A 16156-nucleotide genomic window follows, 5' to 3' on the forward strand; every position below is an offset into this window, starting at 1 on the left:
CAATGTTTATATACCAAAAAGATTTTATAACATTTTTCTAACATTTTTCTGACATAATTTAAATATATACTTTAACCAAGTAACACAAGCCTTTTGTAGTTTTTTCACTCTTATTATCTTTTATACATCCAACCACGTGCTTTCACATACCAACTTTCTCACCTATATATATATATATATATATATATATATACATATATATATGCACAATCAATTTCATGCAGATTGTATTTGACACATTCCGCTCGCAAAACATTTATTAACGGAAGGCTACTCTACGGAACATGTGCCCAATCTGTTATGCAAAGGGATCGAACTCGAAATCATGTGGGTTCAAGTGGACTTTTACACAAAAACGCTGATGCTAACGATCTTTAATTTGGTTTTAGATTGTTCTTTTCCATTAAAACATACACTTTCAAATCGGAATTCTTTTTAATGTCCAGCCTGTGCTAAAAATGTTTTATGATTAATTTTAACACAATTTATGTCTCCGCTGAGAATGTTTTATGATTATGTTTGACTCTATAAATCCTTGCCCATCACTTAATGAATCCTTCCTGTTCTAATGTAGGTTTGGTTAGACGTTAATCTGCGATGGGATCCTGACAAATACAACGGTATCAAAGTGGTCCGGATTCCTTTTACAGATGTCTGGAAACCTGATATACTACTATACAATAAGTAAGTAGCTTTCATGTTTTCTTCTTCTTCTTCTTCTTCTTATTATTATTATTATTATTACTACTACTACTACTACTACTACTACTACTACTACTACTACTATTTTTATTGACCCTTTGAGCGCGTCACACCAGTTTACCGGTGGATGGCTTATTTTTCTCTCTACTGTAGCACTCGTGGAGCGCCAGGTATATGATAAAATGACGCTCAGGAGGTCAGCGCTCAAGCGGTTAAGGTGGTGAGCTGGAATAATACTTAGCATTTCGAGTAAAATGTTTCACAGCATTTCTCCGATTTACACGTTTTGAGTTCAATGTCCGCCGGGGCCGACTTTACGTTTCATTCTTTCGGGGTCGATAAAATAAGTGTCATCCAGTACAAGGGTCGATATAATTAACTCATCCCTTACCCGCAAAATTGCTGCTCATGTGTGGCAAAATTTGAATCCATTATTATTATTATTATTATTGTTCAGTAGTTTTATTTTTATAACGTGCTTTCACTTCACTACCGAGCGCAGCTCTGTGCGCCTTCGGTATGTGCTGTGGTTTGCTGTGGTGCTCTTATGGTTACTGTATTGAAAGTGTTTTGCGTAGGATGTGTGCTGTGCCCAGTAGTGCAATTTTCTGTATGTTATATATATTTGTAAGTCCTGGTGTTTTTTGTTATGTATTTGTCTGAATATTTTTTTTATTATACCTAAGGCACCTACTATAATAGGAATTGTTTCTGTTTTTAGATTCCACATTCGAGTTACCTCTATTTCCAGGTCTTTGTATTTTGAAAGTTTTTCCATTTCTTTTAGAGAAACGTTGTCATCTGCTGGTATTGATACGTCAATTAGAAAGCATTTTTTTCTTCATGATCTTTGACAACTATATCTGGTTTATTTGCCTTAATTTCTTCTTCTTATTATTATTATGATTATTATTATTATAATTATTATTATTATTATTATTATTATTATTGTTATTATTATTATTCAAAGTTTATAAGATAAATTAACAGGTCAATTGATAAGTATATGTATGCAATGCGTAAAAATGTTCAAATGAAATAAACATTTCGAAATGTTAGTAAACCTTGTAAAATAATATCCAAGCTCTATTTGCAGATACTTGTAATGCTATTTTCTGGAACCTGCGTGTCACAATCATTATCGTTAATCTGCCATTGTCTTTCCCTACAGACATTGCGTATCATTTCAATTGCAACAATCACAACTAACACTGTAGGCCATTCCCTTATCCCTATAATCTCTCTAATCAATATCTCGGTTCTTGCAAAGTTTATATTTCAGTTTATATATGCTGACCTTTTATATTTCAGTTTATATATGCTGACCAGTTACACAATATTAATTACTAATGTAATTTCAGCCATGGAAAATTATGTCAGACTGTCTGAAAATATGCTAGAGTTCCGTAAAAATTTCATTTTTCATATCTACTCTCATTGTAAAAATATTCTTGAAAGAATTGAGATTTTGCACCGAGTTATATCGATACCAATCAGAGTAGCTTTACTGTATTATTTTTCTAAAAATGTATTCTATTGGATCTAGTGCAGGAAATCCTGATAAACGTCATCTCTATGTATAGTTTTCATTATTGAGAAAATGCAACATATGCAACAATAATTATCTATAATTTAAATATTGTGAGACGCTCGGCTAAGTAGAGGTACCCTGAATAGGTAGGTATTCCATTGTTGCTTCCTTTAATCGTTAAAATAATTGCTTGCAAACTAATTCACCAATAGAGAAACATCGTTGTAGAACAGATACATGTTTCGTTGACTTGTATTGCTGCACTTACTTGTAATTCCTGTTGTAGAGTTACTACTGTACACAAGCACTCAATTCATGAAGCGATTCCTCTCTTATCCGATTAACGCTAAGGACAGTGTTTATTGGGGTAAATATACGTTCAAATTTAGATGTGGTCGATTATAGTTAGTACGTTCAGTTAGGATATTGATTTTCTCGTTCGTGTTCTCTCGGAATTTGGTATCAATTGATTACTTCCATTGTGCATTTATTTCGTTATCTTTTCGGGAAATGTCTGTGTTTTCGGAAACTAAGTAATAGCTGCGACAAAAGACTATAGTTGTTGTGATCTCACTAGGCACATAAACAGCGACTTAACATATAAGTTGCTAAGTTTTAGCTTTCCTTCGGTGTGGCTTATTATGTAGCTATTATTAACAAGGTAATTCACAGACACAATGTAGTTGTGATAGTATGAACAATATTATGAATAATTACATAAGAAATCTCTTGGTTATAAATTACTCATGGATAATCCATTTAATTACATGTTATAACATATAATTAAATGGATTATCCATGAGTAATATGATTTCACTGAAATGAAATCATATTGCTTTCCTCAGTACTAATCTAAATTTTTCGATAATAATCTACCTTCAGTAAGTCGTCTCAATAAAAGAATTGAAAGTAAATATTTCACATGCGTGCGACTGAAAATCAATTTTAATCTAAAGATTGGCTCCATTTGCTCACATTTTCAAGTATTATTTGATTAAGAGTGATTTCATCGATTATACACGCATACGAAGGCATTACAATGTGCACATAGAGCATACACACCTGTCTATAACCACGCAGTCAGTCGTTCTTTTGTTCATTTTAGGACTTGATATCCGTATTATGAACCTGTATTATAAATCTCGCAAGAAATAAAAAGTTTCAAACATGACGTGTATGTATATACAATCAAGAGAATAGTTACTACTTATATTGAATTCGACCATTACTGCTAGAACTAATACAAACATTATGACCAAAATATATATCACCTTAGGACTAATAGCTGCTAAATAATCCTTTAATAAGAAAAAGGTCAACTGTCTTTCAAAATACGTTCTAACCATCCATATAGAAGTATCACATATGCAATCAATATAATTAGTACCATTGTTACGCAATATATTTCTGAGCAGAAAGAGAATAGTTAATTTCCCCGCTCTTTAGTAAATGGATGTATTGAGAAAAGCGATTTTGAAGCAAAATAAAAAGAAATCCAGTGAATAATAGAAAAATATAATCCAACTGGCTTACTTCTCTTACAAGCATGAATGAGACCCCTGCACGCAAACGGATATTTTCATTGTTGATCAAAGACAATTCTTCACTGCATACGGATAATTGTTTAATAAAAGCAAAATTAACCAAGATCTATCCTGTGTCAACATCCCGCTATATTAGTAATTCTGTACTAAGCTAATTGATTCTCATTTCCAAATCAATGAATTTAAGAGAGGTAATTAAACCTACTCTGCACCAAGACTAATGACTAAACAAGACACAAAATTTCCTCGACCAACAAGAGAAAACAAGTTCAAGTCCTGTTTCACAGAAACTAACTTCTTATAAAAGACTTTCTATTATGTGTATGCACGTATTAATAAATAGCTAATTCACTCAAAGAAGTTTCTGTGAAAGAGTGGTTATGGGTGTGTACGCTTGTAGATAGGCTGAAATTTTTTAATAAAAATTTCGTATAGTTATGTTGTGTCGACGCTCCCAGACGATGAAGTAGGCTAGCCCAATACGTAGATATAGAGGGAGAAGTCTAGACGTCGGGAGAGTTGAGTAGAGGTCAACCGAACGTGCGATGTAACAGTGGCGACGAGGATGAGATTCGAACTCACGCTGGAACATCTCCACTGTTATATCGCAATACTATAGAGTGGCTGTGTGAGCTACGAAATACTCGTCACCACTGTTATATCGTAATACTACACAGTGGCTGTGTGAGCTACGAAATACTCGTCGCCACTGTTATATCGCACGTTCGGATGACCTCTACTTAACTCCTTTCTTTATTTGGCACTACGGCCACAACACAGAGGGGGACACTACAAGGACAGACACAACACCACAATGGGGACAAAAAAAAATAAAACGATAATGAGATGTTATATAAAAATGAAGAAATGAAATGGCTGCATGGGCCCCATTCCCATGCAGTACCATTTGAACATTTATATATACTATTTCTATTTAGCATCGTTCACTTTTTCTATTGTTTGTTTCTTAATTATCTTTTTTTCCCTCTTTTTTTTTCCAGAAAATGCTTTTGCTTTTCTTGGGCTCTTTTGTTCATTTTTTTCCTTTGTTTTTTCCTTTTGCTTTTTCTTTTTTCCCCAACAAAACAATTTTACTCTTTTTTCTTTTTTTTTTCCTTTTTAATACCTCATGAAAGGTTCCAAGTCTTTTACCTCGACTTCTGGTGGACGTTTGTCGAACTCCACCAACACTCCTGACGGGTCAATCTTGTCTCCGTACATGTCTCTCAGTCTCTTGTCTGTGTCCTTATCGACAACAATGGCCTTCTCATTCTTGGAGTACACATCCGTGGGTAACTTCACTCTTATAATAAGTTTGATATTTACAAATTTTCTCTCCGTCTCCTTGTTTTTTGCATGTGTCACAAAATTCCATTTGTTTTTTCCTCTTCTTGGTTTTTTCTTTTCTTCTTCCACTACTGGTGTCTTTTCCTTTTCAACTCTGAACAATCTCTCCATTTCACCCTCGCACAGTTGCACTCCCGAATCTTTTACCTTCGCTGGGACAACCGGCGTCTTTAGCACTGTTTCCTCCTTCTGTAACTCCTTCTCGAACACCTTTTCAATTACTTTCTCGCTTTCTTTTTCCACCACCCCTTCGTCTGCCTTTCTTCTAGTCACAGCTTTCCTTTCCACCTCTTCTTTCTCCTGTTTCTGGTTTTCTGGTGGCGGGCTCGTTCTTCCACTTCTTTTTCTTTCCGCCACTGTGTATCCCACCTTCGTTGTATTTTCTTCTATCTCCACCTGTACTACCTGGTTCATGTTCTCCTGCTTCTCCGTCTGTTCTCTCTATAGGCACCTCACCTTCATGTGGCCTTTCTCCCCATATGCAAAACATATAGGCGGCCTGCCCTCCACTTCCAATCTCAATCTCAAGTCGTCGAGCAGCACTATATACTCAATGATTCTATTTAAATCTTCTACTGTTGCTTGGATAATGAGCTCAATCCCATATCCCCAGTAATCTATACTTTGTGTCCATATGGCCTTCAGTATCTTGGCCTCCTCCTTCATGCTGAACATTATTGCTGTCAGCAGCCATGATTCTTTTAGTTCTGGAGGCACTTTGCCTACTCGCACTCTGGCCACACGTTTGCCACAGTTCGAAGGCAAAAACACTCCCCTCTTCCGACCTTATTGCCTCTGTGGAGTGCTTAATTGCTTCTTCCTCTATTGCAAAACGTACCTCCACGGTAGCATACTTTATTCCTTTTGTTATAAATTTGTTTCCTTATACTTTTCAAACATTTGTTTCCTTATACTTTTCAAACATTCCTCAATCTCCTCCACTGTCGCGAGCTCTATCTTTCTTTCTGCGATGTTCATTGTTTTGAATACCACAGTTCTTTTTATTACACAGCTTGTCAGTTCTGCAGGCAGCGTCAACTTCAACGTCTCTCCGACTTTCTCCAGCAACTTCTCATATTTTTTCATTTTCTTCGGCTCCATCTTAATTTCAATTGTTACCAATTTTCCCTCCTCTGTTCCTCTTCCAGTTGCGGCCGCATAACTGTGGCCATCCACCGGCGTTTTCTCCATTTTTCCCCCAATGGGAAGAGAAAAAAAAAACAATTCACGAACAATATCAACAATCAAACAGCAATAATTAACAACCAATTTTTCAACAAACAAATATTCAACGTTCCGACTTACTTCAAAATACTCCGCTTTCGACAACTCAACTCTGAAGAACTCTTCTCAACTCTCCTGATGTCTAGACTTCTCCCTCTATATCTACGTATTGGGCTAGCCTACTTCATCATCTGGGGGCGTCGACACAAATTATAATTTAATTTCACATCTAGATACAAACGTTATGATCTCTGAAGAAAACGGAATTAGATATAGTAGCATTCATACATTCTACTGAAATTAATGGCAAAGGTGTAGAGAAATGACTTCAGACAATCATTTAAATTTGGTTGGTATTTCTAGCAGCCAGAAGATTAATATTTTCATAATTCAAAAGACAATAGCGCTGTATTGCCTATACAGTAAAATGTTAGTTTGCGCCAAACCTATGCGGTTCCAGGTTTCTCCACATCGCGTCGGGGATTGGTTAATTAATGCTGGTCGTAAACTGGGTTCGACACATGACCTGTGATATGCAAGAATATAAAGTATGTGAAATGGTGCCATCTTTTTTTTGTGTGTGTGTGTTTGGTTTAATCCATCATATATTCGGTGCATTTAGTAGATTTCACGACGTCTACCGTCTGAGACGACTTGGTAACTCTGGATTTCTTCTTCATAGAAAGCCTATAAGTCGTTGTTTCTTAGCCTTTTCTCCCACAAGACGGTGATTAAAAATTAAACACACTTTCGTTCTTCCTTTTAGCAACCGATATGCAAAATAAGAAGAATGAACTACTATATTTGTGACGTTTTCAAATTTATGAGTCACACATAATGCATTGGTTTGACAGAGTATATTATTGGTAGTCTATCGAATCGGGATGAAGACTAAAAACTTCCAACACATTGGATTATGTAACTACAAGACTACAGGCCTCACATTTTATATTTCTACAACGATGAAACCATTTCACAAATAACAATCGATAATTACTATGCGCAAATACTGTTAATTATGCCCATTCATAACTTTATATACATTATTTCTTCCTATATACTATATGTATTAGGATATTTTGTTAATAAACAGAACAATCTGATCATGAACATAAATTTCTCACTCATAACTAAGGCAATCATTTTCCTGTGATTAGAAGTTTCAGTATGACGTCTTAAAGTTAGAATGGACACGTGTATCCGTTAAATGAAAATTAATTTGACCTGCAGCACAGGAGGATAGTTATAATAACAGAGAAATAAAAGCGCAACGTATCTTTAGCTGCAAGTAGAAATAATTAATCTTTTGAATCAAATTTAATTATGCTAATAACAAAATAAAAGATTTGTTTACCATTTTTTATATATTTTAGTGAACGTGCAATTTCAGCTTCCTAGAGGTAATTTTTCAATCAGTTAAATTGTAAACTAACTGTGTGTATGTGTGTGAGAGAGTGAGAGAAAAAGAGAAATAATATATATAAATAGATAGATAGATAGATAGATAGATAGATAGATAGATAGATAGATAGATAGATAGAGAGAGAGAGAGAGAGAGAGAGGGAGAGAGAGAGAGAGAAAGAGAGAGAGAGAGAGAGAGAGAGAGTAGATAGGTCGATAGTTAGATAGACGGATAGAGAGAGACACAGGGAATTTTGTAATATTGGTATTACAGAAAAGACAGAAAAGATATCTGCTTGAGGATACAATTTTTCTTCAGTAACATCACATTTTTTAACTCATAAATTGTGTTGAGTTGAAATTTATAAAGATTTTGTTGTTTTCATAACTAAAATACCGCTAGGAATCTTTAGGCATCCCGCAATTGATTTTGTTGGCTCATTGTTTACCTCAGTTAAATTAATATAGAGAAATATAAGAAGGCGGATATATATGCACATATTCACATACAAGCATACACTTACAAATAAATACAATAATATACGTGCAGTCTCATAAGAACAGTTATCGATTAAGATTTTTACAAACTACAAATGCTAGTCTCCTCTGTACTTCAACCACTTTCAGAATGATATGTGTCATCATTCTATATCTATAAACAAGTACTACAATAACATAGTTTTTGCCCCGATGAACTACCAAAATATATACACTTAATTTATTTGTAGCTATTCATCTTATTTTTTCTAAACAGTTTCTTATTACGAAAGACATCAAATCTTCCTCCACATTTCCCACACAATAGCCATTCCTCAAGTGCTCTGCTTGTTATTTCCAGATATGGCTCTGACGAAAGTAGCATTAAATTTCTTAGGTCGTTCAATTTACCTCAATTGATCAAGAGACTAATTGATTAGACTTATCAATAATGTAATTCTAATAACTACTGGAAACAGCTGTAAGCCAAATTTGCTCCAATAAAGGAATTATATGTAATGACCACTAGTTTAAACTTGTTTCTTATATATCAATCAGTAAAAACCAGTTTATCTGGAGCTCAGCCACGGAATTACAATATAGAATTGTGATGAATCATAACTTGGAAACCGACCAAAAGATTATCTAACTAATATTGATATTCTGGTGTGCCAACAGAGACCATATGAAGGATTTTTCCCGGAATGATAATCCCTCACTATTTGTTGTTGTTGTTATGCGTGAGTGTGTGTGTGTGTGCGCGTGTGTGTGTGCGTGTGTGTGTGTGTTTGTGTATCTGTGTGAGTGTGTGTGTGTGTGTGTGTGTGTGTGTGTGTGTGTGTGTGTGTGTGTTTGTTTGTTTACAATTACACTATAGACTGGCAACATAATCGTGCAATGTTTGTTCTCCAAAGAATACTAGAATCACATCAAAATTGTATCATGGCAATGTAGTGGATTATTTTATACCTGAAACTACACGTATTGGCAAAACAAATAGCTCCCGATTTTATAAGGGCTACAAAATACAATCTTTTGCAAACGATGTCGAGAACATAAATGTTGACACGAAACTTTTATACTGTAATAAACATTGCAATTAGACCGTCAGAAATATTAATCAGCAAACTATAGTAAATAGATGACAAGGTGATATTTATTCAGATACATCGATACTTGTCAAACAGTATGCCAATAGTATAATAGTAAATAGATGCATAGAACTTTTCAGGAAAAATCCTAGAGAAAAATATTAAACCAATTAATTATTCTTCTGTTACTAGACGTATTAAAAGAAAGGAGTACATAATCTTTAAAAGAACCTCATATTGAATAAATAAACAGAAAAATATAAATAGTTCTGGGAAAATGATGTACATATCAATTTTATTGTTTCCCAGTAAAGATTTACCGATATATATGGATTATTGGATGTAATATTAAAAAAGGAATCACAATGTAAACCTATTTCCTCTATATTTTATAAGTTTATGGATCAGTAAACAGGGTGTAAATGCATTTCTTCCTCAGATCACTACATCAGTTAACATGCATAAGTGTAACTACAGCTTTTGGTATAAATCTAAATGTGCAGCATCGAAGTATCATCTTCAACGTGTACTGATATCATAATACTTAAAATATTAATATACTATTTCATTGTATTTTTTGTTTATGCTGCTTATTCACCTGTAACAATATATATATACATCTTAAATATACAATAGCATTATTCTACACAATAAATGTTTATTATGTGCAATATAAACAGTTCATGAATATAAATGATACACGTACATATACTATTAGGTGTGTCGTCTGATAAATTTTTATATTACGTTATATAAACATAGTTGTTATATTCTAAGTAGCTTACCAGAAATACGCATTCCCTATCTATACAAGATAAACTTGATTAAAAGCTTATTTGAATATTTTGATTAATGTTGAACATACAAATTAATAAATTTGAAATTTAAATATTATGAAATCTAGATTAAATATAAATGTGGATATTTAAATTAATGTCGATACAGAAAATGACCTAATGTGAAAGGTTATATTCTATGAATGTTCAAAAGAAATACTGGGCAAAACCTCCAGATGTAAGTGGAGCAGCACATGTTCTGATGATCTTTCGTCTCCCTAAAACGCAAACTTTCTGTAGAAGCTCCACAGGACATTCTATCCCAATCTCCTTCAATCATTTGTTTTTCATCCTCCTTCTTTAAAATCCTAGAATCAAACGAACATGATGGAGCAATTAGTAAAAAACTTCGCATTTCCTTATCTGCGTTTGTTATGTCTGGTCTATTATTTCTAACTTCTTATAGGAAAACCCCATATAATTTTGCATTTCCCTGAATCCAGCACTCTTTCGACTGACGATCATACCATGTACCTCCAGCTTTAAATCCCCATTTCTGACAAAGCTTCCAGTGTAGAAATTTCACAACTTGGTCATGACTCAATTTCTTACATTCTCCCTGGACCAAACTGGGACATCCTTCAACAATGTGTGTCACTGTCTCATTCCAAATTCTACAGTCTCTACATTTTTCTGATACCTCTTCATACATACACTTTCTAAAGTAATTTGTTTTTATCGATTGAGCTTGATCTGCTATAACTGGGCTTTTTGCTTCATTTTTAATTGCCGTTTTTTTAAACCAAGCCCAGGATTTTGTTCCACATACATCTGCAGTGGCTTTCCAAAACTGACAATGCAGTTTAGTTGAAAATGGGAATACGTATCTGGACATGATGACTATTTTGTTAATAAGAAATAATCACGAAAACTACGATTCTAGAAATAAATTCCAATGGTGATTCTGATAACATAGATATATGGAAATGAATAAGCAAATTAAATGTAAACTTTTAGAAAGGAAGCGGCTTCGCAAAATATGCATTTTTATGCTTGTCTATCGTCTTTGAGTTACAGCTTTTTTTTTCAAAATAACCGTAAAATTTCCAACATCAGAATTAGATAGGCTACTCTTACCATTGTTTTATTTCCATTTTACAACTGAAGATATGTGAGGAATGGCATAAATTTTCGTTGGAAATCAGAGTTAAATTTACTCTTAAATATCATTTTTCTGTTCAAGATAGTATAGGTAATACTTGGTAGCATGTCTTTATCCATTGAACCCTAAAAGTATTTGGCGGGCGATGAGCGCTTCTTCGGACGAACGTGTTGAAAACTGATCTAAGTTTGTGCAAGCGGCTTTGAGTGAATGAACTGAGTCATATGCTGCGCTATTTCTTATATTGACTACCTGGACAAACTTAACCAGATATATTTCCAGTATTCTTACAATTCAGCTGGAATGAAAACCTATAACAGAATAACATCTGACGTAATATTTGATGTACAGGCAGCAGTGTAACAAGAGTAGAGATTAAATATATATTTGTGATGACGATCACTGGAAACTCTTAACGAATTTGTGTACTATTGTACGTGTATGTTTATTTGTGTGTGACTGTATTTATATATGTGTGTGTGTGTGTGTGTGTGTGTGTGTGTATCTGTATATGTATATATATATATATATATATATAATATACATACGTACACAGATATATATATATATATAAATACACACACACATACACACATACACACACACATAAACATACATGCATCCTGGTTCAATATTGTCAAGTTATATGACTGTAGTACACAAATTCATACAACAGTTGCATTACGTTTCCTGCACAACAAATATTTAGATGCCATTCTATTCTGGTTTGCATTCCCGTCGGAAAAATAGGCAGTTAAATACTCCTGCATATAAATAAATGGTTTTTTGTTAGTTTTTCAAAATCCTCGCTTGAAAACTATTACTTGAAAAAAGACGATATGTCGACGAAAATTTTCTAAAATACACAGTGAAGTGAATTATTGGCAAGTAATCGAATTACGTAATACAAGCTAAAAGGAAAATATTTATGCTATCACTCTTTATCAACATGTTTTATTTAAATGAACAATTTACATCATATAAAATCCTTCGTTATGGTGAATATATTCAGATGTATGTCTGTAATATCTATGTTCTAAGTCAAAACACACTGGTTTCTAAACACTAGTAAGGTAACTAACAAACATACATAACAAACATACATATAAACTATACGACAATTTATAATGAAAATATTTTAACAGTACGAAACTATATAACCTTACTTTTATATTTAATATTTCCTGTAAATAAGGCGTCGAGCTGGCAGGTTTCTTAACCCACCAGACAAAATGATTAGAGGCATTTTATCCATTTTTTTTCGTTCTAAGTTCCAATTCTGCCAACGTCGACTTTACTTTTCATCCTTTCGGGGTCGATAAATTAAATACCAGTGGAACACTGGGGTCGATGTAATCGACTTATTCACTGCCCCGAAATTGCTAGCCTTGTGCAAAATTTGAAATCAGTATTTTTTCTAAATATCTTGTTATTTCCTATAATTCAATTAATAGTTCATTCGAACAACTGCGATCAGTTGTTTTTTATATATAAACTTTTCGGCGAAGTGCATTTTGATCAAGTGTATGACATTGTCGTATATTTTTTGTTCACCTAACATTCATTGTAATGTATCATTAACTTTTCTCTTCCTATTTTGCAGTGCCGACGTGACTTCTTATTTTTCTTCATTAAGTTCAAATGTTATCGTTACAAGTGAAGGCAACGTCACGTGGTTGTCAATGGTGATATTCAAAAGTTCGTGCAGGATAGACGTTCGTTACTTTCCTTTTGATGAGCAAAATTGCTCGATGCAGTTTGCTTCGTGGACTTACGACGGTTTCCAGCTGCAGCTGCGCATGAACTCTGAAGAAGGAGATATCTCCAACTACATCCGTAACAGCGAGTGGGTCCTCATTAAGCTTCACGTTGAATGGAATTTAGTCTACTACTCTTGCTGCATTGAACCTTATCCGGATATCACTTACTATATTCAAATACGTCGTAGACCTTTGTTTTACGTCTTCAACATGATTCTTCCCTGTATTCTCATTACGTTAGTGGCTCTCCTTGGTTTCTATATTCCATCGGATTCTGGCGAGAAAGTTACCATGGGTATTACAACACTGCTGTCCATGACAGTATTTATGATGCTTGTTGCCGAAAATATGCCGCCCACGTCAGACGTTTTGCCACTTATTGGTAAGTTTTTATTACAGTTATGTTTCACTGTATTAGTCACTAATATTGTTAGCGTGCTATTAAATGTTTGTGTTGTGTTAGACGCTGCATGGATTTAAACAATAAGAAGAATATATTTCAGCATTCTGTCCTAAAGTGAACATTAATACATCATACGTTTATGCGGAGATCAATAAATTTTAGTTGCGACAATTTTGATGACAATAGCGTATGGTACAAAGTGAAACCAATAACATTTTCTGGGTTGTAAGAAATGTAAGAATCTCGGGAAAAATATCTTGCAGTATTTCTTCTAACGCTTTCACTATTTTTGAGTTCGAAACAAGCTGCTGTCAAATTTGCCCTAACAATCCCTGTGTTGAGTCTCTAAATTAGAAATTGTTATTAGCGTTCCTGTTTTATTGTTGTTTATTTCCAGATATGTAGACACCGTGTGGTCGGATTGTTAAGAGGTTTGCTTCGCAAACACGAGTCCCGAGTTCGATTCCAACGATTCGCATTTTTGAAGGATGTATTTGTGAAATTGTTGGGAAACTACATAAACATCTATGAAGTAGATTCTACCTGTAATTATACGGAAGACATAGCAGAAAGTTTCTCACTTGTTTTGAGAAAGATGCCATAGGTACAAGTATCTGAGAAATACACGACCAGTTTCATATTAATCTATGCGCTGTTAATTTAGTTGATCGAACGACTCATTTACCTACGTCACATGGTGGAAATTCATTGCTTCCAACACGAACGGTTCCAGATCAACTCACGTTGGGAAGATACACCAATAATGATATTACAAAGGAAAAGAGATTGTCTAGCCTTTCTTTTCATTTCCGACATAATTGATCCAAGGCTAAATCACCCAATATTCCTCTAGTCTAATAAAACAATGTACGATATAAAATGAAGCAAATTACACAGCAATTTCTAACAGAAATAATAACTATATAGAGGCTCATTCGATGTCGTGGAAAGCTTACTCACTCATTTTCTTATTAGAATTGTTATTGGTAATTTATTTTCTATTGTTGTTTTCTCGTTGTCTTTTATTGCACATGATTTACGTTGATGTTCATATTCGTGCATTTAATTAAGTTGATATCAATCATAATTTAGCATGTAATATATGAAACCTATGAAAGTCAATGAGTAAAAATACAGCAAATTAACACCGAAATGAACATATATTAGATATGTTGTTATCGTGTTTGTGCGCAGGCGACGCTGTGTGGTAAGAGGTTTTCCACGAAATGACATGGATCTGGGATCAGTTACACTGCGTGAGACTTCTGGAAATCGTGTTTTACTAGAACCTTGTACGGACCGTCATATATATATACTATTGTGTGTGCGTGTGTGTGTGTGTGTATATATATATCTATACTATTCTCTCTATATATATATATATATGCTATTGTGTCTGAGCAGAGTCATTCTCATTTGGTGCCTTTTAATTTAACACATTCACCGGTAAAATTTCCACTCATTTACTTATTTTTCTAAAATTTCCGTTGCGTCTTGGAATCTTTTCAATAGTTGTTGACTCTGTCCGTTATTCAAGCTGCGTTCGTTTTATTTTTCGTGCGCATGTGTGCGGGTCAGTGCATGTGCGCATACACATATATGTATGTGTATATGTGTGTATGTATGTATGTATGTAGGCATGCATGCAAGTGTGTGTGCGTTCGTATGTATGTATTCTGCAAATTCCTGTGTTATTGTGTTTGCGTGTTCCTGTTTACGTGCTTTTATGTGTGTGTATATGTGTGTATGAGGTCATGTGTTTCAGTCTTCATTTGTGTATATGTTTGTATGTGCGCTTGGCTGTTCATATAACCTATGTACTTTTCCGCCTCTATGTCTATCTGTTTACTTTCATATCCATATGCCTACATATATGTGCATATACATATACACATACACACACACACACATACATCTATCTTCATAACAGCCCACTAACTATTCTAGCTGTATATAAATATAAACTGTGACTGTGAGGGTATGATTATCTACTATGTATATTTCCTATTTAGTACTGGGGATGTTTCATTTATGAGTACGTACTCCTATTTTTGTCTGAGTGTTGAGTCCGTCTGATAAGAGTATACCAGGCACATGCATCACTACTATATGTGCGCGACATGATGATCTCATTTCAAGATAAAGGGCGCATGACCTTGCAGGTAGGGCCCAGTTGGAGTTTTATTCAGGTCGAGTAGCCCATCTTGTTCAAAAGATCCCTGAATAAAGTTTTGTTAGGGATGTTGAACGAATTAAACATGTTTCCAGAGATGAATTATTCAAACCCCAAAAACTTTCTCTCAACACATGGCTATGACGCTTCCCGCTACCTCCGCACATGATGAGAGATGCACATACCGTCAACCACCAAAGGAAATGTTCACTGGTTACGGTCAAGCAACTGACAAGTAAATCTGGTGGTAGAGTCGAATATTTGATGTAGCCCTTCTTTTATACCAAGACAAATCATATACATGATGTCACTTCCAATCCCTTAAGATCAAAAGCCATGATAGCCAGTACCTAGTAACGTATCAGGGCATTTATTATTATTATTATTATTATTATTATTATTATTATTATTATTATTATTATTATTATTATTATTATTATCATTATTATTATTATTATTGTGAGCTGGCAGAATTGTTAGTGCGCTAGACAGAATGCTTAGCGGTAGTTCACCCGTCGCTAGGTTCTGATTTCAAAATCTACCACAATCGACTTTGCGTTTCATC

The 16156-nt window shown here is 34.3% G+C and overlaps 1 protein-coding gene across 4 annotated transcripts in view; it reads left to right on the forward strand.

Moving 5' to 3' along the window:
- LOC106881121 (neuronal acetylcholine receptor subunit alpha-10) overlaps positions 1-16156 on the forward strand; it is a 275903-nt gene that overhangs the window by 183155 nt on the left and 76592 nt on the right. For all 4 annotated transcript variants that reach the window (XM_014931372.2, XM_014931406.2, XM_014931401.2 and 1 more), the window contains exons 5-6: positions 575-684; positions 12859-13397. In XM_014931372.2, coding sequence (XP_014786858.1) covers positions 575-684; positions 12859-13397 — 649 coding nt within the window. The remainder of the gene's footprint in view (positions 1-574; positions 685-12858; positions 13398-16156) is intronic.

The sequence above is a fragment of the Octopus bimaculoides genome, chromosome 1 (assembly GCF_001194135.2).
Source record: "Octopus bimaculoides isolate UCB-OBI-ISO-001 chromosome 1, ASM119413v2, whole genome shotgun sequence".
In the NCBI taxonomy this organism is placed as follows: Eukaryota; Metazoa; Mollusca; class Cephalopoda; order Octopoda; family Octopodidae; genus Octopus; species Octopus bimaculoides.